Source organism: Oncorhynchus keta, unplaced genomic scaffold (assembly GCF_023373465.1).
Source record: "Oncorhynchus keta strain PuntledgeMale-10-30-2019 unplaced genomic scaffold, Oket_V2 Un_scaffold_7590_pilon_pilon, whole genome shotgun sequence".
NCBI lineage: Eukaryota > Metazoa > Chordata > Actinopteri > Salmoniformes > Salmonidae > Oncorhynchus > Oncorhynchus keta.
The window spans coordinates 8319-30426 of NW_026290995.1; the positions used below are offsets into that span (position 1 = coordinate 8319).

Here is a 22108-nt window from a genome sequence, read left to right on the forward strand (position 1 = left end):
TTGCTGAAACACAGGACCGACACTTCACGTTGCTGAAACACAGGACCGACACTTCACGTTGCTGAAACACCGGACCGACACTTTACACGTTGCTGAAACACAGGACCGACACTTCACATGTTGCTGAAACACAGGACCGACACTTCACGTTGCTGAAACACAGGACCAACACTTCACATGTTGCTGAAACACAGGACCAACACTTCACATGTTGCTGAAACACAGGACCAACACTTCACATGTTGCTGAAACACAGGACCGACACTTCACATGTTGCTGAAACACAGGACCGACACTTCACGTTGCTGAAACACGGGACCGACACTTCACATGTTGCTGAAACACAGGACCGACACTTCACATGTTGCTGAAACACGGGACCGACACTTCACATGTTGCTGAAACACGGGACCGACACTTCACACGTTGCATTTTATATGTTTGTTCAGTGGAGTTGTGATGAGTACCGAGAGAGTGCGCATGTACCGAGAGAGTGCGCATGTACCGAGAGAGTGCGCATGTACCGAGAGAGTGCGCATGTACCGAGAGAGTGCGCATGTACCGAGAGAGTGCGCATGTACCGAGAGAGTGCGCATGTACCGAGAGAGTGCGCATGTACCGAGAGAGTGCGCATGTACCGAGAGAGTGCGTATGTACCAGAGAGTGCGCATACCGAGAGATGCAATGTACGAGAGAGTGCGCATGTACCGAGAGAGTGCGCATGTACCGAGAGAGTGCGCATGTACCGAGAGAGTGCGCATGTACCGAGAGAGTGCGCATGTACCGAGAGAGTGCGCATGTACCGAGAGAGTGCGCATGTACCGAGAGAGTGCGCATGTACCGAGAGAGTGCGCATGTACCGAGAGAGTGCGCATGTACCGAGAGAGTGCGCATGTACCGAGAGAGTGCGCATGTACCGAGAGAGTGAGCATGTACCGAGAGAGTGAGCATGTACCGAGAGAGTGAGCATGTACCGAGAGAGTGCGCATCTACTGAGATGCTCATTACCGAGAGAGTGCGCATGTACCGAGAGAGTGAGCATGTACCGAGAGAGTGCGCATGTACCGAGAGAGTGCTATGTAGATCTCCGAGAGAGTGCGCATGTACCGAGAGAGTGCGCATGTACCGAGAGAGTGAGCATGTACCGAGAGAGTGAGCATGTACCGAGAGAGTGCGCATGTACCGAGAGAGTGCGCATGTACCGAGAGAGTGAGCATGTACCGAGAGAGTGCGCATGTACCGAGAGAGTGAGCATGTACCGAGAGAGTGAGCATGTACCGAGAGAGTGAGCATGTACCGAGAGAGTGAGCATGTACCGAGAGAGTGAGCATGTACCGAGGATACGCTAGGAAGATTAGATTTTTCACACACCATTTTATTTTTAAAACATCATAGTACAAACATTTGAATAGATAATTTAATACAATCACTAAAGATTTCTATAAAAAAAATATATATAAATGGTAAAATAAGCATGCAGAGTATGGCTTAATTATGCCCTTGAATACAAAATGGTGCTTGTAGTATTGCCAAGACTGTTTTTAAAAATGTTCAGTATAATCTTCAAACCTACTGTAGATCTCCTTTTAGAGTCCCCACAGCAGGTCTACTGTAGATCTCCTTTTAGAGTCCCCACAGCAGGTCTACTGTAGATCTCCTTCTAGAGTCCCACAGCAGGTCTACTGTAGATCTCCTTTTAGAGTCCCACAGCAGGTCTACTGTAGATCTCCTTTTAGAGTCCCACAGCAGGTCTACTGTAGATCTCCTTTTAGAGTCCCACAGCAGGTCTACTGTAGATCTCCTTTTAGAGTCCCACAGCAGGTCTACTGTAGATCTCCTTTTAGAGTCCCACAGCAGGTCTACTGTAGATCTCCTTTTAGAGTCCCACAGCAGGTCTACTGTAGATCTCCTTCTAGAGTCCCCACAGCAGGTCTACTGTAGATCTCCTTTAGAGTCCCCACAGCAGGTCTACTGTAGATCTCCTTCTAGAGTCCCACAGCAGGTCTACTGTAGATCTCCTTTTAGAGTCCCACAGCAGGTCTACTGTAGATCTCCTTTTAGAGTCCCACAGCAGGTCTACTGTAGATCTCCTTTTAGAGTCCCACAGCAGGTCTACTGTAGATCTCCTTTTAGAGTCCCACAGCAGGTCTACTGTAGATCTCCTTTTAGAGTCCCACAGCAGGTCTACTGTAGATCTCCTTTTAGAGTCCCACAGCAGGTCTCCTGTAGATCTCCTTTTAGAGTCCCACAGCAGGTCTCCTGTAGATCTCCTTTTAGAGTCCCACAGCAGGTCTACTGTAGATCTCCTTTTAGAGTCCCACAGCAGGTCTACTGTAGATCTCCTTTTAGAGTCCCACAGCAGGTCTACTGTAGATCTCCTTTTAGAGTCCCACAGCAGGTCTACTGTAGATCTCCTTTTAGAGTCCCACAGCAGGTCTCCTGTAGATCTCCTTTTAGAGTCCCACAGCAGGTCTACTGTAGATCTTCTTTTAGAGTCCCCACAGCAGGTCTACTGTAGATCTCCTTCTAGAGTCCCCACAGCAGGTCTACTGTAGATCTCATTCTAGAGTCCCACAGCAGGTCTACTGTAGATCTCCTTTTAGAGTCCCACAGCAGGTCTACTGTAGATCTCCTTTTAGAGTCCCAGAGCAGGTCTACTGTAGATCTCCTTTTAGAGTCCCACAGCAGGTCTACTGTAGAGCTCCTTTTAGAGTCCCACAGCAGGTCGACTGTCTTTGTAAAACTAGTTGGGAGGATAGGGTCTGAAAAAGATACATTTTCCTGAGAACGCGCCATTGAGTCGGCCGAGTAGGAGAACATATATCAAAGTCCAACGACACATTCAGAAAGTAAGACGTAGATATAGTTACATATTAAAACACAAGATACATCCATTCTGAATGCACACCCAATTGGTATAAAACAAAAACACACAAACCACGAAAAACGTCTTGGAAAAATGGCTCCCCCAAGGCAACCACAGTTTCACTGAGAATAGAGAGTAGCTATTATATATATATATATATGGGGGTAGTGCTGCTCAGTGCTCCCACACCCAACAAACATCCTAACCCCCAGGCACACGTAGAAAAACAGACCTTTGGGAAAGTGAGGAGCTGGAGTTGAGCATGGCGTCGTTTCAGGTAGAGAGATGCCACAAAGATTTCCATCCTGAATTAGCTCAAGGCACTGATATCCTGGTAGAAATAACATTATTTAGGCCCAACACCAGACACAGTAAATACAATTGCTAGCTGTTAGCAAAGCAGTGGAGTGACAGGTCGTGCCACTAAAAGCTAGGAATTAAAATTGTACTGGGCAAGCCTGGTTGAGCCAGACCTGGGTTCAAATACTATTTGCAAATCTTTCAAATACTTCAAGCGTTTGCTTAAGCCTGCCTGGGGTGCCAGGTTTGTACTTTTGGGACTTTTCTATTGAAACAGGCAAGCTCAAATCAAGCACAGCTAAAGTACTGAAAATTATTTTAAAATAGTATTTGAACACAGGTTTGGGTCTGAACATGTGAGCTCTTGAAGATCCTCTTGAGAGAAGAGCATATTAGCACCCCCCCCCCCAAAAAAAACCTTACAGATACTCAGGAAAAACAGACTTTACCACTCGCCATCAAACCAACTCAGCCGTCCAACCAAAACCGCCAGTAATACAGGTACCTTCCCCAGCCCCCATTAACACTAAGGGGCCAGTCAGTAATAAAGGTACCTTCCCCATTAACACTAAGGGGCCAGTCAGTAATACAGGTACCTTCCCCAGCCCTCATTAACACTAAGGGGCCAGTCAGTAATAAAGGTACCTTCTCCAGCCCTCATTAACACTAAGGGGCCAGTCAGTAATAAAGGTACCTTCCCCAGCCCCCATTAACACTAAGGGGCCAGTCAGTAATACAGGTACCTTCCCCATTAACACTAAGGGGCCAGTCAGTAATACAGGTACCTTCCCCAGCCCTCATTAACACTAAGGGGCCAGTCAGTAATACAGGTACCTTCCCCAGCCCTCATTAACACTAAGGGGCCAGTCAGTAATAAAGGTACCTTCTCCAGCCCTCATTAACACTAAGGGGCCAGTCAGTAATACAGGTACCTTCCCCAGCCCTCATTAACACTAAGGGGCCAGTCAGTAATAAAGGTACCTGCCCCAGCCCTCATTAACAATAAGGGGCCAGTCAGTAATACAGATACCTTCCTCATTAACACTAAGGGACCAGTCAGTAATACAGGTACCTTCCCCAGCCCTCATTAACACTAAGGGACCAGTCAGTAATACAGGTACCTTCCCCAGCCCTCATTAACACTAAGGGGCCAGTCAGTAATACAGGTACCTTCCCCAGCCCTCATTAACACTAAGGGGCCAGTCAGTAATACAGGTTCCCCCCCCAGCCCTCATTAACACTAAGGGGCCAGTCAGTAATACAGGTACCTTCCCCAGCCCTCATTAACACTAAGGGGCCAGTCAGTAATACAGGTACCTTCCCCAGCCCTCATTAACACTAAGGGGCCAGTCAGTAATACAGGTACCTTCCCAGCCCTCATTAACACTAAGGGGCCAGTCAGTAATACAGGTACCTTCCCCAGCCCTCATTAACACTAAGGGGCCAGTCAGTAATACAGGTACCTTCCCCAGCCCTCATTAACACTAAGGGGCCAGTCAGTAATACAGGTACCTTCCCCAGCCCTCATTAACACTAAGGGGCCAGTCAGTAATAAAGGTACCTTCTCCAGCCCTCATTAACACTAAGGGGCCAGTCAGTAATAAAGGTACCTTCCCCAGCCCCCATTAACACTAAGGGGCCAGTCAGTAATACAGGTACCTTCCCCAGCCCTCATTAACACTAAGGGGCCAGTCAGTAATACAGGTACCTTCCCCATTAACACTAAGGGGCCAGTCAGTAATACAGGTACCTTCCCCAGCCCTCATTAACACTAAGGGGCCAGTCAGTAATACAGGTACCTTCCCCAGCCCTCATTAACAATAAGGGGCCAGTCAGGGGCCAGTCAGTAATACAGGTACCTTCCCCAGCCCTCATTAACACTAAGGGACCAGTCAGTAATACAGGTACCTTCCCAACACAATAAGGGGCCAGTCAGTAATACAGATACCTTCCTCATTAACACTAAGGGACCAGTCAGTAATACAGGTACCTTCCCCAGCCCTCATTAACACTAAGGGACCAGTCAGTAATACAGGTACCTTCCCCAGCCCTCATTAACACTAAGGGGCCAGTCAGTAATACAGGTACCTTCCTCAGCCCTCATTAACACTAAGGGGCCAGTCAGTAATACAGGTACCTTCCCCAGCCCTCATTAACACTAAGGGGCCAGTCAGTAATACAGGTACCTTCCCCAGCCCTCATTAACACTAAGGGGCCAGTCAGTAATACAGGTACCTTCCCCAGCCCTCATTAACACTAAGGGGCCAGTCAGTAATACAGGTACCTTCCCCAGCCCTCATTAACACTAAGGGGCCAGTCAGTAATACAGGTACCTTCCCCAGCCCTCATTAACACTAAGGGGCCAGTCAGTAATACAGGTACCTTCCCCAGCCCTCATTAACACTAAGGGGCCAGTCAGTACTACAGGTACCTTCCCCAGCCCCCATTAACACTAAAGGGACAGCTGTTTTTAAACTGTAACAATTAGCACGTCGGGTACACACTCCGCAGCTGAACCATGTAGTGGGTGACAATCAAACCAACTGACATAACGGCTAGTTAACGTCTACGTTAGTGGCAGGGGCCAGACACTAGAATTATCATTCAAAACAAGAGTAAGTTTAAAAATCAGGCTAATTGTTCTGAACCATCTCCATTAACATAATATTGTCGTTGAGTATGACAGGCCACCGCGGGTGGAACGAGGCGAGTCGGTGTGTGAACGGGGGGGTTTACAGTAGGCTAAGTGCTGATTATGAAACAGACTTTCAGCAATGGTTTGACTACAGGGTGACAAGTGGAGCTGTGGTTGAGGGATGTTTGGTGGCCTGCAGGAGGCTGTGGAGCTGTGGTTGAGGGATGTTTGGTGGCCTGTAGGATGCTGTGGGTAAGGGATGTTTGCTGGCCTGTAGGATGCTGTGGGTAAGGGATGTTTGGTGGCCTGTAGGATGCTGTGGTTGAGGGATGTTTGCTGGCCTGTAGGATGCTGTGGGTAAGGGATGTTTGGTGGCCTGTAGGATGCTGTGGGTAAGGGATGTTTGGTGGCCTGCAGGAGGCTGTGGTTGAGGGATGTTTGGTGGCCTGTAGGAGGCTGTGGTTGAGGGATGTTTGGTGGCCTACAGGAGGCTGTGGTTGAGGGATGTTTGGTGGCCTGTAGGATGCTGTGGTTGAGGGATGTTTGGTGGCCTGTAGGATGCTGTGGGTAAGGGATGTTTGGTGGCCTGCAGGAGGCTGTGGTTGAGGGATGTTTGGTGGCCTGTAGGATGCTGTGGTTGAAGGATGTTTGGTGGCCTGTAGGATGCTGTGGTTGAGGGATGTTTGGTGGCCTGTAGGATGCTGTGGTTGAGGGATGTTTGGTGGCCTGTAGGATGCTGTGGTTGAGGGATGTTTGGTGGCCTGTAGGATGCTGTGGTTGAGAGATGTTTGGTGGCCTGCAGGAGGCTGTGGTTGAGGGATGTTTGGTGGCCTGTAGGATGCTGTGGTTGAGGGATGTTTGGTGGCCTGCAGGAGGCTGTGGAGCTGTGGTTGAGGGATGTTTGGTGGCCTGCAGGAGGCTGTGGTTGAGGGATGTTTGGTGGCCTGCAGGAGGCTGTGGAGCTGTGGTTGAGGGATGTTTGGTGGCCTGTAGGATGCTGTGGTTGAGGGATGTTTGGTGGCCTGTAGGAGGCTGTGGTTGAGGGATGTTTGCTGGCCTGTAGGAGGCTGTGGTTGAGGGATGTTTGGTGGCCTGTAGGAGGCTGTGGTTCAGGGATGTTTGGTGGCCTGTAGGAGGCTGTGGTTGAGGGATGTTTGCTGGCCTGTAGGAGGCTGTGGTTGAGGGATGTTTGGTGGCCTGTAGGAGGCTGTGGTTCAGGGATGTTTGCTGGCCTGTAGGAGGCTGTGGTTGAGGGATGTTTGGTGGCCTGTAGGATGCTGTGGGTAAGGGATGTTTGGTGGCCTGCAGGATGCTGTGGTTAAGGGATGTTTGGTGGCCTGTAGGATGCTGTGGGTAAGGGATGTTTGGTGGCCTGCAGGATGCTGTGGGTAAGGGATGTTTGGTGGCCTGCAGGATGCTGTGGTTGAGGGATGTTTGGTGGCCTGCAGGAGGCTGTGTAGCTGTGGTTGAGGGATGTTTGGTGGCCTGTAGGAGGCTGTGTAGCTGTGGTTGAGGGATGTTTGGTGGCCTGCAGGAGGCTGTGGTTGAGGGATGTTTGGTGGCCTGTAGGAGGCTGTGGTTCAGGGATGTTTGGTGGCCTGTAGGATGCTGTGGGTAAGGGATGTTTGGTGGCCTGTAGGAGGCTGTGGTTGAGGGATGTTTGGTGGCCTGTAGGATGCTGTGGGTAAGGGATGTTTGGTGGCCTGTAGGAGGCTGTGGTTGAGGGATGTTTGGTGGCCTGTAGGAGGCTGTGGTTCAGGGATGTTTGGTGGCCTGTAGGAGGCTGTGGTTGAGGGATGTTTGGTGGCCTGTAGGAGGCTGTGGTTGAGGGATGTTTGGTGGCCTGTAGGATGCTGTGGTTGAGGGATGTTTGGTGGCCTGCAGGATGCTGTGGTTCAGGGATGTTTGGTGGCCTGTAGGATGCTGTGGTTGAGGGATGTTTGGTGGCCTGTAGGAGGCTGTGGTTGAGGGATGTTTGGTGGTCTGTAGGAGGCTGTGGTTCAGGGATGTTTGGTGGCCTGTAGGATGCTGTGGTTCAGGGATGTTTGGTGGCCTGTAGGAGGCTGTGGTTGAGGGATGTTTGGTGGCCTGTAGGAGGCTGTGGTTGAGGGATGTTTGGTGGCCTGTAGGATGCTGTGGTTGAGGGATGTTTGGTGGCCTGCAGGATGCTGTGGGTAAGAGATGTTTGGTGGCCTGTAGGATGCTGTGGGTAAGGGATGTTTGGTGGCCTGTAGGATGCTGTGGGTAAGGGATGTTTGGTGGTCTGTAGGAGGCTGTGGTTGAGGGATGTTTGGTGGCCTGTAGGATGCTGTGGTTGAGGGATGTTTGGTGGCCTGTAGGATGCTGTGGTTGAGGGATGTTTGGTGGCCTGTAGGATGCTGTGGTTGAGGGATGTTTGGTGGCCTGTAGGAGGCTGTGGTTCAGGGATGTTTGGTGGCCTGTAGGATGCTGTGGTTGAGGGATGTTTGGTGGCCTGTAGGATGCTGTGGTTGAGGGATGTTTGGTGGCCTGTAGGATGCTGTGGTTGAGGGATGTTTGGTGGCCTGTAGGAGGCTGTGGTTCAGGGATGTTTGGTGGCCTGTAGGATGCTGTGGTTGAGGGATGTTTGGTGGCCTGTAGGAGGCTGTGGGTAAGGGATGTTTGGTGGCCTGTAGGATGCTGTGGGTAAGGGATGTTTGGTGGCCTGTAGGATGCTGTGGGTAAGGGATGTTTGGTGGCCTGTAGGAGGCTGTGGTTGAGGGATGTTTGGTGGCCTGTAGGAGGCTGTGGTTGAGGGATGTTTGCTGGCCTGTAGGAGGCTGTGGTTGAGGGATGTTTGGTGGCCTGTAGGAGGCTGTGGTTGAGGGATGTTTGGTGGCCTGTAGGATGCTGTGGGTAAGGGATGTTTGGTGGCCTGTAGGATGCTGTGGGTAAGGGATGTTTGGTGGCCTGTAGGATGCTGTGGTTGAGGGATGTTTGGTGGCCTGCAGGAGGCTGTGGTTGAGGGATGTTTGGTGGCCTGTAGGATGCTGTGGGTAAGGGATGTTTGGTGGCCTGCAGGAGGCTGTGGTTGAGGGATGTTTGGTGGCCTGTAGGATGCTGTGGTTGAGGGATGTTTGGTGGCCTGTAGGATGCTGTGGTTGAGGGATGTTTGGTGGCCTGCAGGATGCTGTGGTTGAGGGATGTTTGGTGGCCTGTAGGATGCTGTGGTTGAGGGATGTTTGGTGGCCTGTAGGATGCTGTGGTTGAGGGATGTTTGGTGGCCTGTAGGATGCTGTGGTTGAGGGATGTTTGGTGGCCTGTAGGAGGCTGTGGTTCAGGGATGTTTGGTGGCCTGTAGGATGCTGTGGTTGAGGGATGTTTGGTGGCCTGTAGGAGGCTGTGGGTAAGGGATGTTTGGTGGCCTGTAGGATGCTGTGGGTAAGGGATGTTTGGTGGCCTGTAGGATGCTGTGGGTAAGGGATGTTTGGTGGCCTGTAGGAGGCTGTGGTTCAGGGATGTTTGGTGGCCTGTAGGAGGCTGTGGGTAAGGGATGTTTGGTGGCCTGTAGGATGCTGTGGGTAAGGGATGTTTGGTGGCCTGTAGGAGGCTGTGGTTGAGGGATGTTTGGTGGTCTGCAGGAGGCTGTGGTTGAGGGATGTTTGGTGGCCTGTAGGAGGCTGTGGTTGAGGGATGTTTGGTGGTCTGCAGGAGGCTGTGGTTGAGGGATGTTTGGTGGCCTGTAGGAGGCTGTGGTTGAGGGATGTTTGGTGGCCTGCAGGAGGCTGTGGGTAAGGGATGTTTGGTGGCCTGTAGGATGCTGTGGTTGAGGGATGTTTGGTGGCCTGTAGGAGGCTGTGGGTAAGGGATGTTTGGTGGCCTGCAGGAGGCTGTGGAGCTGTGGTTGAGGGATGTTTGGTGGCCTGCAGGAGGCTGTGGTTGAGGGATGTTTGGTGGTCTGCAGGAGGCTGTGGAGCTGTGGTTGAGGGATGTTTGGTGGCCTGTAGGAGGCTGTGGTTGAGGGATGTTTGGTGGCCTGTAGGATGCTGTGGGTAAGGGATGTTTGGTGGTCTGTAGGATGCTGTGGTTGAGGGATGTTTGGTGGTCTGCAGGATGCTGTGGTTGAGGGATGTTTGGTGGCCTGTAGGAGGCTGTGGTTGAGGGATGTTTGGTGGCCTGCAGGAGGCTGTGGTTGAGGGATGTTTGGTGGTCTGCAGGATGCTGTGGTTGAGGGATGTTTGGTGGCCTGTAGGATGCTGTGGTTGAGGGATGTTTGGTGGTCTGTAGGAGGCTGTGGTTGAGGGATGTTTGGTGGCCTGCAGGAGGCTGTGGTTGAGGGATGTTTGGTGGCCTGCAGGAGGCTGTGGTTGAGGGATGTTTGGTGGCCTGTAGGATGCTGTGGTTGAGGGATGTTTGGTGGCCTGTAGGATGCTGTGGTTGAGAGATGTTTGGTGGCCTGCAGGAGGCCTGGGTTCAGGGATGTTTGGTGGCCTGCAGGAGGCCTGGGTTCAGGGATGTTTGGTGGTCTGCAGGAGGCTGTGGTTGAGGGATGTTTGGTGGTCTGCAGGAGGCTGTGGAGCTGTGGTTGAGGGATGTTTGGTGGCCTGCAGGAGGCTGTGGAGCTGTGGGTAAGGGATGTTTGGTGGCCTGCAGGAGGCTGTGGTTGAGGGATGTTTGGTGGCCTGTAGGATGCTGTGGTTGAAGGATGTTTGGTGGCCTGTAGGATGCTGTGGTTGAGGGATGTTTGGTGGCCTGTAGGAGGCTGTGGTTGAGGGATGTTTGGTGGCCTGTAGGATGCTGTGGTTGAGGGATGTTTGGTGGCCTGTAGGAGGCTGTGGTTGAGGGATGTTTGGTGGCCTGCAGGAGGCTGTGGTTGAGAGATGTTTGGTGGCCTGTAGGATGCTGTGGTTGAGGGATGTTTGGTGGCCTGTAGGATGCTGTGGTTGAGGGATGTTTGGTGGCCTGCAGGAGGCTGTGGGTAAGGGATGTTTGGTGGCCTGTAGGATGCTGTGGTTGAGGGATGTTTGGTGGCCTGTAGGATGCTGTGGTTGAGGGATGTTTGGTGGCCTGTAGGATGCTGTGGGTAAGGGATGTTTGGTGGCCTGTAGGATGCTGTGGTTGAGGGATGTTTGGTGGCCTGCAGGATGCTGTGGGTAAGGGATGTTTGGTGGCCTGTAGGATGCTGTGGGTAAGGGATGTTTGGTGGCCTGTAGGATGCTGTGGGTAAGGGATGTTTGCTGGCCTGTAGGATGCTGTGGGTAAGGGATGTTTGGTGGCCTGCAGGATGCTGTGGTTGAGGGATGTTTGGTGGCCTGTAGGATGCTGTGGGTAAGGGATGTTTGCTGGCCTGTAGGAGGCTGTGGTTGAGGGATGTTTGGTGGCCTGTAGGATGCTGTGGGTAAGGGATGTTTGCTGGCCTGTAGGATGCTGTGGGTAAGGGATGTTTGCTGGCCTGCAGGAGGCTGTGGACCACAACTAAGTGATCCATGTGATAAAAAGGTACTCTAATACACAATTAAAAACAGCAGGTATATATTGTCATTGTTGTGTGTGAGCTAGTATAGAAGGAGGTCCCTGAAGCCGGACTACAGGCTCCTTCAGTTACCAACAATCCCTTTCACTCCTTCCGCCCTTCTGGTCTTAAGGGCCAAAAAAATCTAGTTTGGTAAATTAGTTTAAATATAGAGTCTGATTCAGCAGATACCTAACCTGGTAGTTTAGAAAACTGCACACACACACACACACTTAAAACCTGCAGACCGTGGAGAACAGGCTCGTTTCTCATACAGATCCACTGTCTGTGATGGATCCCAAAATGGCACCCTAGTCCATATACCAGCGCACTAAAAGTAGTGCCCTACATAGGGCGACACTAAAAGTAGTGTACTACATAGGGCGACACTAAAAGTAGTGTACTATATAGGGCGACACTAAAAGTAGTGTACTATATAGGGCGACACTAAAAGTAGTGTACTATATAGGGCGACATTAAAAGTAGTGTACTATATAGGGCGACACTAAAAGTAGTGTACTATATAGGGCGACATTAAAAGTAGTGTACTATTTAGGGCGACATTAAAAGTAGTGTACTATTTAGGGTGACACTAAAAGTAGTGTACTATATAGGGCGACATTAAAAGTAGTGTACTATTTAGGGTGACATTTGGGCCGTAACCAAGGGTAAAAAGAGTCATATGCTGAGTGTGATGCTTTGGATGGTGCTGGCGGAGATCCTGGCGTCCGTTTCCTCTCCGTTGATCCGGAAGATGACCTGTGTGTTGTGGGGGATGGTGCTGGTGGACGTCAGGGACTTCCCCAGCCAGCCTGGAGCTCCGCGTTTATACATCTTCACCGTCACCTACAGGGGAGGACAGAGGAGATGTGAGTAGTCACCGTTAGTTTAGGAGAGAAATATTGTTGTATTTTTTTTAAATTTACATACAAAACAGTGGTCCTCCACGTGTAAAGCTCCATCAAATTTCACAAACAAAAACATTTTTGTAAAAAAAAAAAAGAGAAAAAAAAAGAAAGTATTGTTTGTTTTAAAGTTATGGTGGTCAGTCTGGCTTGGAGGTGTCTCTGACAGTCTGTAACCTCTCTCTCAAGGGTCAGTGGGGACTGTGACCTCGGGTCTATACCTCTACAGACACCTCTGACCTCAAGCTATACTGACAAGCTGTCGCTTCCTGTCTGGGGGGGCGGCAGGAAGCAGAGAAAAGGAGGATGAAACAAAATCACTGGTCCGGGACTCAATCAGATGGTAGATTGACATTATGGCTTTGACATCATTTTGATCATTCACGCTAAACGCTGCAAATGTCAGCTCAATCAGAAAATGACCCAAGGCCTCCCAACCTGAACCCCAGTTTCTATCTGCACCGTCCGTCTTCCAGCCTGAACCCCAGTTTCTATCTGCACCGTCTCCCAACCTGAACCCCAGTTTCTATCTGCACCGTCCGTCTTCCAGCCTGAACCCCAGTTTTTATCTGCACCGTCTCCCAACCTGAACCCCAGTTTCTATCTACACCGTCCGTCTCCCAACCTGAACCCCAGTTTCTATCTGCACCGTCCGCCTCCCAACCTGAACCCCAGTTTCTATCTGCACCGTCCGCCTCCCAACCTGAACCCCAGTTTCTATCTGCACCGTCCGCCTCCCAACCTGAACCCCAGTTTCTATCTGCACCGTCCGCCTCCCAACCTGAACCCCAGTTTCTATCTGCACCGTCCGCCTCCCAACCTGAACCCCAGTTTCTATCTGCACCGTCCGTCTCCCAACCTGAACCCCAGTTTCTATCTGCACCGTCCGTCTCCCAACCTGAACCCCAGTTTCTAACTGCACCGTCCGTCTCCCAACCTGAACCCCAGTTTCTATCTGCACCGTCCGTCTCCCAACCTGAACCCCAGTTTCTATCTGCACCGTCCGTCTCCCAACCTGAACCCCAGTTTCTATCTGCACCGTCCGTCTCCCAACCTGAACCCCAGTTTCTATCTGCACCGTCCGTCTCCCAACCTGAACCCCAGTTTCTATCTGCACCGTCTTCCAACCTGAACCCCAGTTTCTATCTGCACCGTCCGTCTTCCAACCTGAACCCCAGTTTCTATCAACAATGTACAAGGATACTGGAGTGATGGAGGTAGATATGTATAGTGGGAAGGTGACTATATACAGGTTCAGTACCATATTAACAATGTACAGGGATACTGGAGTGATGGAGGTAGATATGTATAGGGGGAAGGTGACTATATACAGGTTCAGTACCATATTAACAATGTACAGGGATACTGGAGTGATGGAGGTAGATATGTATAGGGGGAAGGTGACTATATACAGGTTCAGTACCATATTAACAATGTACAGGGATACTGGAGTGATGGAGGTAGATATGTATAGGGGTAAGGAGACAGGGATACTGTAGTGATGGATATGTATAGGGGTAAGGAGACAGGGATACTGTAGTGATGGATATGTATAGGGGTAAGGAGACGGGGATACTGTAGTGATGGATATGTATAGGGGGAAGGAGACAGGGATACTGTAGTGATGGATATGTATAGGGGTAAGGAGACGGGGATACTGTAGTGATGGATATGTATAGGGGGAAGGAGACAGGGATACTGTAGTGATGGAGGTAGATATGTATAGGGGTAAGGAGACGGGGATACTGTAGTGATGGATATGCATAGGGGGAAGGAGACAGGGATACTGTAGTGATGGAGGTAGATATGTATAGGGGTAAGGAGACGGGGATACTGTAGTGATGGATATGATAGAGTAGCAGCAGCAGCGTAAAACGAGGAAGCAACAGGGATAACAGGACCAGCCGGAAGCCAGTAGAGACCCAGCTAGCACCAATAACCATTTAGCTCCATTCACGTCCCAGACCCACTTACTTTATGTCCCTACAACATAAGTGCATTTGCTGCGAGGAGGTTAGAGTAGGAATCTCCCCCCCCTCTCCCTCTCTCCCTCTCTCCCCCGCTCTCTTTCTTCAATGGGGTTGTCTGGTTGTCTGGCATGACTTGACGGAGCTACAATCTACGAGTGATTTAATTTAGCCCTTTACAAACATGTCTTAATGCCATTAACCCCCAGAGCATTCACTGACCGCCTCTCTGTGACTCCATTAACTAAAGCAGAATGGGGTTTAAAAAGAGCATATTGATGCTGAGCATTATTAACGGCTGATTATCGAGACAACAGACACACACAAAAAAGAAATGGGCCAAAGTGTCTGTTAACTGGTTTATGTGGGGATTCAACATAACAGATGGGAACTGGGGTTCTGAATTAGAATCTACGCCGTGTGTCCCAAACCGCACCCTATTCAATGCACTACTTCTGACCAGGACCCATTAGGTATTAGGGTGGCATTTTGGGGAGCCAGTCGTAACCTGGCACTACTAGATCGCATAGACAGACAATGGAGAAATCAACTGCGGGGATGACATCATCAACTCAGAGCAATAACAGAACGTTACAATACACCGAGTGCTTTAGTGACTGTGGCCCCTGGACAGTGGGTAGGATGTGATACAGACCTGTGGCCTCTAGACAGTGGGTAGGATGTGATACAGACCCGTAGCCCCTGGACAGTGGGTAGGATGTGATACAGACCTGTGGCCTCTAGACAGTGGGTAGGATGTGATACCTAGTGGTTATATGATACAGACCTGTGGCCCCTGGACAGTGGGTAGGATATGATACAGACCTGTGGCCCCTAGACAGTGGGTAGGCTGTGATACAGACCCGTGGCCCCTAGACAGTGGGTAGGATGTGATACAGACCTGTGGCCCCTGGACAGTGGGTAGGATGTGATACAGACCTGTGGCCCCTGGACAGTGGGTAGGATGTGATACAGACCTGTGGCCCCTGGACAGTGGGTAGGATGTGATACAGACCTGGGGCCCCTGGACAGTGGATAGGATGTGATACAGACCTGTGGCCCCTAGACAGTGGGTAGGATGTGATACAGACCTGTGGCCCCTAAACAGTGGGTAGGATGTGATCTCAGAGCCGTAGCCCCTGGACAGTGGGTAGTATGTGATACAGACCTGGGGCCCCTAGACAGTGGGTAGGATGTGATACAGACCTGGGGCCCCTGGACAGTGGATATGATATAGACCTGTGGCCCCTGGACAGTGGGTAGAATATGATACAGACCTGTGGCCCCTAGACAGTGGGTAGGAGGTAGCCTAGTGGTTTCTGCACCTGAACAAGGCAGTTAACCCACTGTTCCCCGATAGGCCGTCATTGTAAATAATAATTTGTTCTTAACAGACTTGCCTAGTTAAATAAAAAGGTTAAAAAAAAGAGAATTGACGGCATTTAAAATAAAAAAAACATTCAAATATATGAATAGTCAATTCTGACGACAACTGCAGACGTCCTCATCTTCTAACCATTGTGTTAGATCTAAAACATGGATTTCCACATGTTAATGTTTCACCCAATGAACAAAAAGAGGGCTTGAGAATGATGGCATCGTCCTACAAGGAGGAGAAGGGGGCCTGGATGGACTGAATACACAGTAGACAGATGAATAACATCCACCAGGCCTATTGAGTCATCTTCAATACAGACGGACACGGGATCTCTCCGCCGTTACTCTTCACCGTGGCTCGGCGCTCATCAGAGATAATAGAACGACAGAGATAATAGAACGACAGAGTTTAATTAGCCACAGTTACATAAAAAAAGGGTAGCGTTCATCGCCGGTCTGGTGCTCTGTGAGTGGGTACAGCGCCGCTGTGCTACACTGCTATAGCGAAGAACAGACACCTGGGACTCCGCAGCACTTGTCTTTGTGTAATTGCCCAAGCTCAGAGGACTCCTACACACTCTGCGGCAAGGGGTTTCTATACACACTGGAGATAATTATTTCAAAAATCACTGGCTCTTCTTTGAAGAGCTTTTTTCCAATTATGGGAAGAAAATAAATCTGAAACCGATGGTAATTTCCACCACAGTTTTCATCTGTTGAAAAAAATAAAAAATGCTTTGTGTTTTATTACTGGACCAAACACATTCTTCAGAAAACTTTTCCAAATGAGGAAAGTGCAAAAAAAAAATTGTGCTGCTATCAAACTTAATACAGAAGACAACCTGAGGTAACGGGCCACAGGACAGCTGTGATCTCCAGGACCTGAGGTAACGGCCACAGGACAGCTGTGATCTCCAGGACCTGAGGTAACGGCCACAGGACAGCTGTGATCTCCAGGACCTGAGGTAACGGCCACAGGACAGCTGTAATCTCCAGGACCTGAGATAACGGCCCCAGTGAGATAACGGCCCCAGTGAGGTAACGGCCCCAGGACAGCTGTAATCTCCAGGACCTGAGATAACGGCCCCAGTGAGATAACGGCCCCAGTGAGGTAACGGCCACAGGACAGCTGTAATCTCCAGGACCTGAGATAACGGCCCCAGTGAGATAACGGCCCCAGTGAGGTAACGGCCACAGGACAGCTGTAATCTCCAGGACCTGAGATAACGGCCCCAGTGAGATAACGGCCACAGTGAGGTAACGGCCACAGGACAGCTGTAATCTCCAGGACCTGAGATAACGGCCACAGGACAGCTGTAATCTCCAGGACCTGAGGTAACGGCCACAGGACAGCTGTAATCTCCAGGACCTGAGGTAACGGCCCCAGTGAGATAACGGCCCCAGTGAGGTAACGGCCACAGGACAGCTGTGATCTCCAGGACCTGAGGTAACGGCCTCAGTGAGAGCAGCTGTAATCTCCAGGACCTGAGATAACGGCCCCAGTGAGATAACGGCCCCAGTGAGATAACGGCCCCAGTGAGATAACGGCCCCAGGACAAATATAATCTCCAGGACCTGAGGTAACGGCCACAGGACAGCTGTAATCTCCAGGACCTGAGGTAACGACTCCAGTGAGATGACAAACCTACCGCCACCGGCCGTGACCACCGAACCTACCGCCACGTCACCGGTCGTGACCCTGACCACCGAACCTACCGCCACCGACCCTGACCACCGAACCTACCACCACCGACCCTGACCACCGAACCTACCGCTACGTCACTGACCCTACCGAATCTCTGTCTGCAGCTCCCGGAGCCAAAGTCTCCCCTTGGGATGCTCATGATGGGAGAACACAGTAGGACCTGGCCAATAGAAGGACAAGGAGGAGTAGGTAGGCAATGTCTTCTATGAAGAACAAACACTCTAGAGCAAGGTCAGGACACGTGGTCGTCCCACCTAGCTAACTACAGTGACGCGTGGTCGTCCCACCTAGCTAACTACAGTGACGCGTGGTCGTCCCACCTAGCTAACTACAGTGACGCGTGGTCGTCCCACCTAGCTCAATACAGTCACGCGTGGTCGTCCCACCTAGCTAACTACAGTGAGGCGTGGTCGTCCCACCTAGCTAACTACAGTGACGCGTGGTCGTCCCACCTAGCTAACTACAGTGACGCGTGGTCGTCCCACCTAGCTAACTACAGTGACGCGTGGTCGTCCCACCTAGCTAACTACAGTGACGCGTGGTCGTCCCACCTAGCTAACTACAGTGACGCGTGGTCGTCCCACCTAGCTAACTACAGTGACGCGTGGTCGTCCCACCTAGCTAACTACAGTGACGCGTGGTCGTCCCACCTAGCTAACTACAGTGACGCGTGGTCGTCCCACCTAGCTAACTACAGTGACGCGTGGTCGTCCCACCTAGCTAACTACAGTGACGCGTGGTCGTCCCACCTAGCTAACTACAGTGACGCGTGGTCGTCCCACCTAGCTAACTACAGTGACGCGTGGTCGTCCCACCTAGCTAACTACAGTGACGCGTGGTCGTCCCACCTAGCTAACTACAGTGACGCGTGGTCGTCCCACCTAGCTAACTACAGTGACGCGTGGTCGTCCCACCTAGCTAACTACAGTGACGCGTGGTCGTCCCACCTAGCTAACTACAGTGAGGCGTGGTCGTCCCACCTAGCTAAATACAGTGAGGCGTGGTCGTCCCACCTAGCTAAATACAGTGACGCGTGGTCGTCCCACGTAGCTAAATACAGTGACGCGTGGTCGTCCCACCTAGCTAACTACAGTGACGCGTGGTCGTCCCACCTAGCTAACTACAGTGACGCGTGGTCGTCCCACCTAGCTAACTACAGTGACGCGTGGTCGTCCCACCTAGCTAACTACAGTGACGCGTGGTCGTCCCACCTAGCTAACTACAGTGACGCGTGGTCGTCCCACCTAGCTAACTACAGTGACGCGTGGTCGTCCCACCTAGCTAACTACAGTGACGCGTGGTCGTCCCACCTAGCTAACTACAGTGACGCGTGGTCGTCCCACCTAGCTAACTACAGTGACGCGTGGTCGTCCAACCTAGCTAACTACAGTGACGCGTGGTCGTCCCACGTAGCTAACTACAGTGACGCGTGGTCGTCCCACCTAGCTAACTACAGTGACGCGTGGTCGTCCCACCTAGCTAACTACAGTGACGCGTGGTCGTCCCACCTAGCTAACTACAGTGACGCGTGGTCGTCCCACCTAGCTAACTACAGTGATGCGTGGTCGTTCCCATATATTATTATATTATATATTTATTATATTATGGTTCCCCCTTTGCTCTACAAGGGCCGCGGCTTTTGTGGAGCGATGGGTAACGATGCTTCGTGGGTGACTGTTGTCGATGTGTGCAGAGGGTCCCTGGTTCGCGCCCGGGTATGGGCGTGGGGACGGTCTAAAGTTATACTGTTACACTAGCCCCGACCAGTACAACTCTGAGTGAGAGGACACGCACGACCCGAGAACAGCGGGCTACGAATATAAACCATCATTTAGTCCATTACGGCCCGCTGCACTCCATCATACTGGAGTCTGATGGTTCCCTGCCTTCTCCAATGTCCTCACCAGAACCCATAGAAAATACACAGAATCCCTTACCGACTGTGGTAATGTTGTCAAGAAAACCGAGGCATTATCCTCCCTGGTATTTTAGTTTTCCTTTGTACGTAGGCGTCTATAAAATGTTTTGCTACGGATCTGATCTAATAAACAAACCTGGCGCCGTCTATTCCTTCTACCCAAACAGCAGCGTAATTAGGTGGCAGGTGGCGTCGTATCGGAGCCCATGTAGTTACAGTACTGGTAACAAATCAAAGACCTGCCGGCCTTAGAGGGTCTGACAACCGTGTCTGAGTTTCGGGTCCAAACCAGATAAGATTTAAGAGCTGTGCTGCCTGTTGACAAATGGGCCTGAAGATACTGACTGTATAATTAGATTTAAGAGCTGTGCTGCCTGTTGACAAATGGGCCTGAAGATACTGACTGTATAATTAGATTTAAGAGCTGTGCTGCCTGTTGACAAACGGGCCTGAAGATACTGACTGTATAATTAGATTTAAGAGCTGTGCTGCCTGTTGACAAATGGGCCTGAAGATACTGACTGTATAATTAGATTTAAGAGCTGTGCTGCCTGTTGACAAACGGGCCTGAAGATACTGACTGTATAATTAGATTTAAGAGCTGTGCTGCCTGTTGACAAATGGGCCTGAAGATACTGACTGTATAATTAGATTTAAGAGCTGTGCTGCCTGTTGACAAATGGGCCTGAAGATACTGACTGTATAATTAGATTTAAGAGCTGTGATGCCTGTTGACAAATGGGCCTGAAGATACTGACTGTATAATTAGATTTAAGAGCTGTGCTGCCTGTTGACAAATGGGCCTGAAGATACTGACTGTATAATTAGATTTAAGAGCTGTGCTGCCTGTTGACAAACGGGCCTGAAGATACTGACTGTATAATTAGATTTAAGAGCTGTGCTGCCTGTTGACAAACGGGCCTGAAGATACTGACTGTATAATTAATTAGATTTAAGAGCTGTGCTGCCTGTTGACAAACGGGCCTGAAGATACTGACTGTATAATTAATTAGATTTAAGAGCTGTGCTGCCTGTTGACAAACGGGCCTGAAGATACTGACTGTATAATTAGATTTAAGAGCTGTGCTGCCTGTTGACAAATGGGCCTGAAGATACTGACTGTATAATTAGATTTAAGAGCTGTGCTGCCTGTTGACAAACGGGCCTGAAGATACTGACTGTATAATTAGATTTAAGAGCTGTGCTGCCTGTTGACAAATGGGCCTGAAGATACTGACTGTATAATTAGATTTAAGAGCTGTGCTGCCTGTTGACAAACGGGCCTGAAGATACTGACTGTATAATTAGATTTAAGAGCTGTGCTGCCTGTTGACAAACGGGCCTGAAGATACTGACTGTATAATTAATTAGATTTAAGAGCTGTGCTGCCTGTTGACAAACGGGCCTGAAGATACTGACTGTATAATTAGATTTAAGAGCTGTGCTGCCTGTTGACAAACGGGCCTGAAGATACTGACTGTATAATTAGATTTAAGAGCTGTGCTGCCTGTTGACAAATGGGCCTGAAGATACTGACTGTATAATTAGATTTAAGAGCTGTGCTGCCTGTTGACAAATGGGCCTGAAGATACTGACTGTATAATTAAAATTGGTAGCATGGGAGGTTCCCAAATGGAAAATCTAGTCATTGCAATTTCTATAATATATTATCATGTGTAGCCCAACGCTCTACCTTGTTAATATTATATTTGAAGAGAGCCAATCATGTGCCTGAAAAAATGAAGTCTTCACTATTATTCTACAATGTAGAAAATAGTTAAAATAAAGAAAAACCCTTGAATGAGTAGGTGTGTCCAAACTTTTGACTGGTACTGTTCGACCCTGCTGGTCATTTATGAACATTTGAACATCTTGGCCATGTTCTGTTATAATCTCCACCCTGCACAGCCAGAAGAGGACTGGCCACCCCACATAGCCTGGTTCCTCTCTAGGTTTCTTCCTAGGTTTTGGCCTTTCTAGGGAGTTTTTCCTAGCCACCGTGCTTCTACACCTGCAGTGCTTGCTGTTTGGGGTTTTTAGGCTGGGTTTCTGTACAGCACTTTGAGATATCAGCTGATGTAAGAAGGGCTTTATAAATACATTTGATTTGATTTGCTGTATATGAATAAATAAATTAATAAATCATTGAAAATGTTCGAAATACTGAATTTCTTATACGAGAGGAAATGTCCTAAGTGTCTCTGTAACAAGACCAGCTGTGAGAAACATCATGGACCAGATCCACCCCTGACCGCTGTATATTATGACAGGAACAAGGTGCCTCGTCACCCAGTCTCTGAGTGGAGCAGAGAAAGCCCTGATGCCTCACAATGCCCAGTAAGCAAGACAGCCGTAACACAGGGCAGGAGGCCTTCCTCCCGGCATACATTCATGGATATCTATCAGAAGACTCATGTTTCTTTGTGAGATATAGATGGTGTGTGTGGTTTGCCTTATGATGGAGGGCCATTCAGCCTCCATTTAATAATATAATATGTTGTAACACACCGAGTCCCCCTGGGCTCTGGGCTAGGGCGCTAGGACTCTGGGCGCTAGGGCCCTGGACTCTGGGCTAGGGCCCTGGACTCTGGGCTAGGGCCCTGGACTCTGGGCTAGGGCCCTGGACTAGGGCCCTGGACTCTGGGCTAGGGCCCTGGACTCTGGGCTAGGGCCCTGGACTCTGGGCTAGGGCCCTGGACTCTGGGCCCTGGACTAGGGCCCTGGACTAGGACTCTGGGCTAGGGCCCTGGACTCTGGGCTAGGGCTCTGGGCTAGGGCCCTGGACTCTGGGCTAGGGCCCTGGACTCTGGGCTAGGGCCCTGGACTCTGGGCTAGGGCCCTGGAAGGGCCCTGGACTCTGGACTAGGGCCCTGGACTGGGGCCCTGGACTAGACTCTGGCTAGGGCCCTGGACTCTGGGCTAGGGCCCTGGACTCTGGGCTAGGGCCCTGGACTCTGGGCTAGGG

General features: G+C 50.4%; 2 protein-coding genes and 2 long non-coding RNA genes across 101 annotated transcripts in view; 2 read left to right on the top strand and 2 right to left on the bottom strand.

The window, feature by feature from the left end:
* The first annotated feature begins 1444 nt into the window (after positions 1-1444).
* LOC127929506 (uncharacterized) lies at positions 1445-2950 on the top strand. 50 transcript variants are annotated; one of them, XR_008134951.1, is made up of 5 exons: positions 1445-1641; positions 1786-1930; positions 2003-2218; positions 2291-2434; positions 2581-2950. It is a non-coding gene; the product is annotated as an uncharacterized LOC127929506 (long non-coding RNA). The 50 variants fall into 50 exon arrangements; XR_008134968.1 differs by having other exon boundaries at positions 1822-1893; positions 1967-2218; XR_008134919.1 differs by adding an exon at positions 2471-2544 and having other exon boundaries at positions 1446-1893; positions 2617-2950.
* A 250-nt stretch (positions 2951-3200) lies between these two features.
* Positions 3201-5585, top strand: LOC127929507 (uncharacterized). 45 transcript variants are annotated; one of them, XR_008134994.1, is made up of 8 exons: positions 3765-3996; positions 4284-4381; positions 4431-4528; positions 4577-4674; positions 4773-4870; positions 4913-4961; positions 5111-5250; positions 5300-5585. It is a non-coding gene; the product is annotated as an uncharacterized LOC127929507 (long non-coding RNA). The 45 variants fall into 45 exon arrangements; XR_008134993.1 differs by lacking the exon at positions 5111-5250 and adding an exon at positions 5022-5070 and having other exon boundaries at positions 4822-4870; XR_008134987.1 differs by having other exon boundaries at positions 4822-4870.
* Positions 5586-7554: 1969 nt separating this feature from the next.
* Positions 7555-11247, bottom strand: LOC127929505 (uncharacterized). 3 transcript variants are annotated; one of them, XM_052517373.1, is made up of 3 exons: positions 10477-11247; positions 8625-9830; positions 7555-8519 (listed from the first exon to the last, which is right to left on the bottom strand). In XM_052517373.1, exons 1-3 carry the CDS (start codon positions 11245-11247, stop codon positions 7557-7559), a joined length of 2940 nt encoding a protein of 979 aa, XP_052373333.1. In that variant the 3' UTR covers positions 7555-7556. The 3 variants fall into 3 exon arrangements, with proteins under 3 accessions (XP_052373333.1, XP_052373332.1, XP_052373334.1); XM_052517374.1 differs by having other exon boundaries at positions 7697-8204; positions 8450-9830; XM_052517372.1 differs by having other exon boundaries at positions 7555-9830.
* A 702-nt stretch (positions 11248-11949) lies between these two features.
* Positions 11950-22108, bottom strand: part of LOC118382546 (uncharacterized) — a 51734-nt gene continuing 41575 nt past the window's right edge. For all 3 annotated transcript variants that reach the window (XM_052517377.1, XM_052517375.1, XM_052517376.1), the window contains exon 8: positions 11950-12117. In XM_052517377.1, coding sequence (XP_052373337.1) covers positions 11950-12117 — 168 coding nt within the window. The remainder of the gene's footprint in view (positions 12118-22108) is intronic.

What these genes read in the sequence shown, in the direction of transcription:
- LOC127929505 (XM_052517372.1), bottom strand. Translation starts at nt 11,247, where the DNA reads ATGGATCACTTAGTTGTGGTCCACAGCCTCCTGCAGGCCAGCAAACAT. An exon ending in TCAACCACAGCATCCTACAG is followed by an intron (nt 9,831 to 10,476) that starts GCCACCAAACAT and finishes AGCATCCTACAG; the next exon opens with ACCACCAAACATCCCTTACC.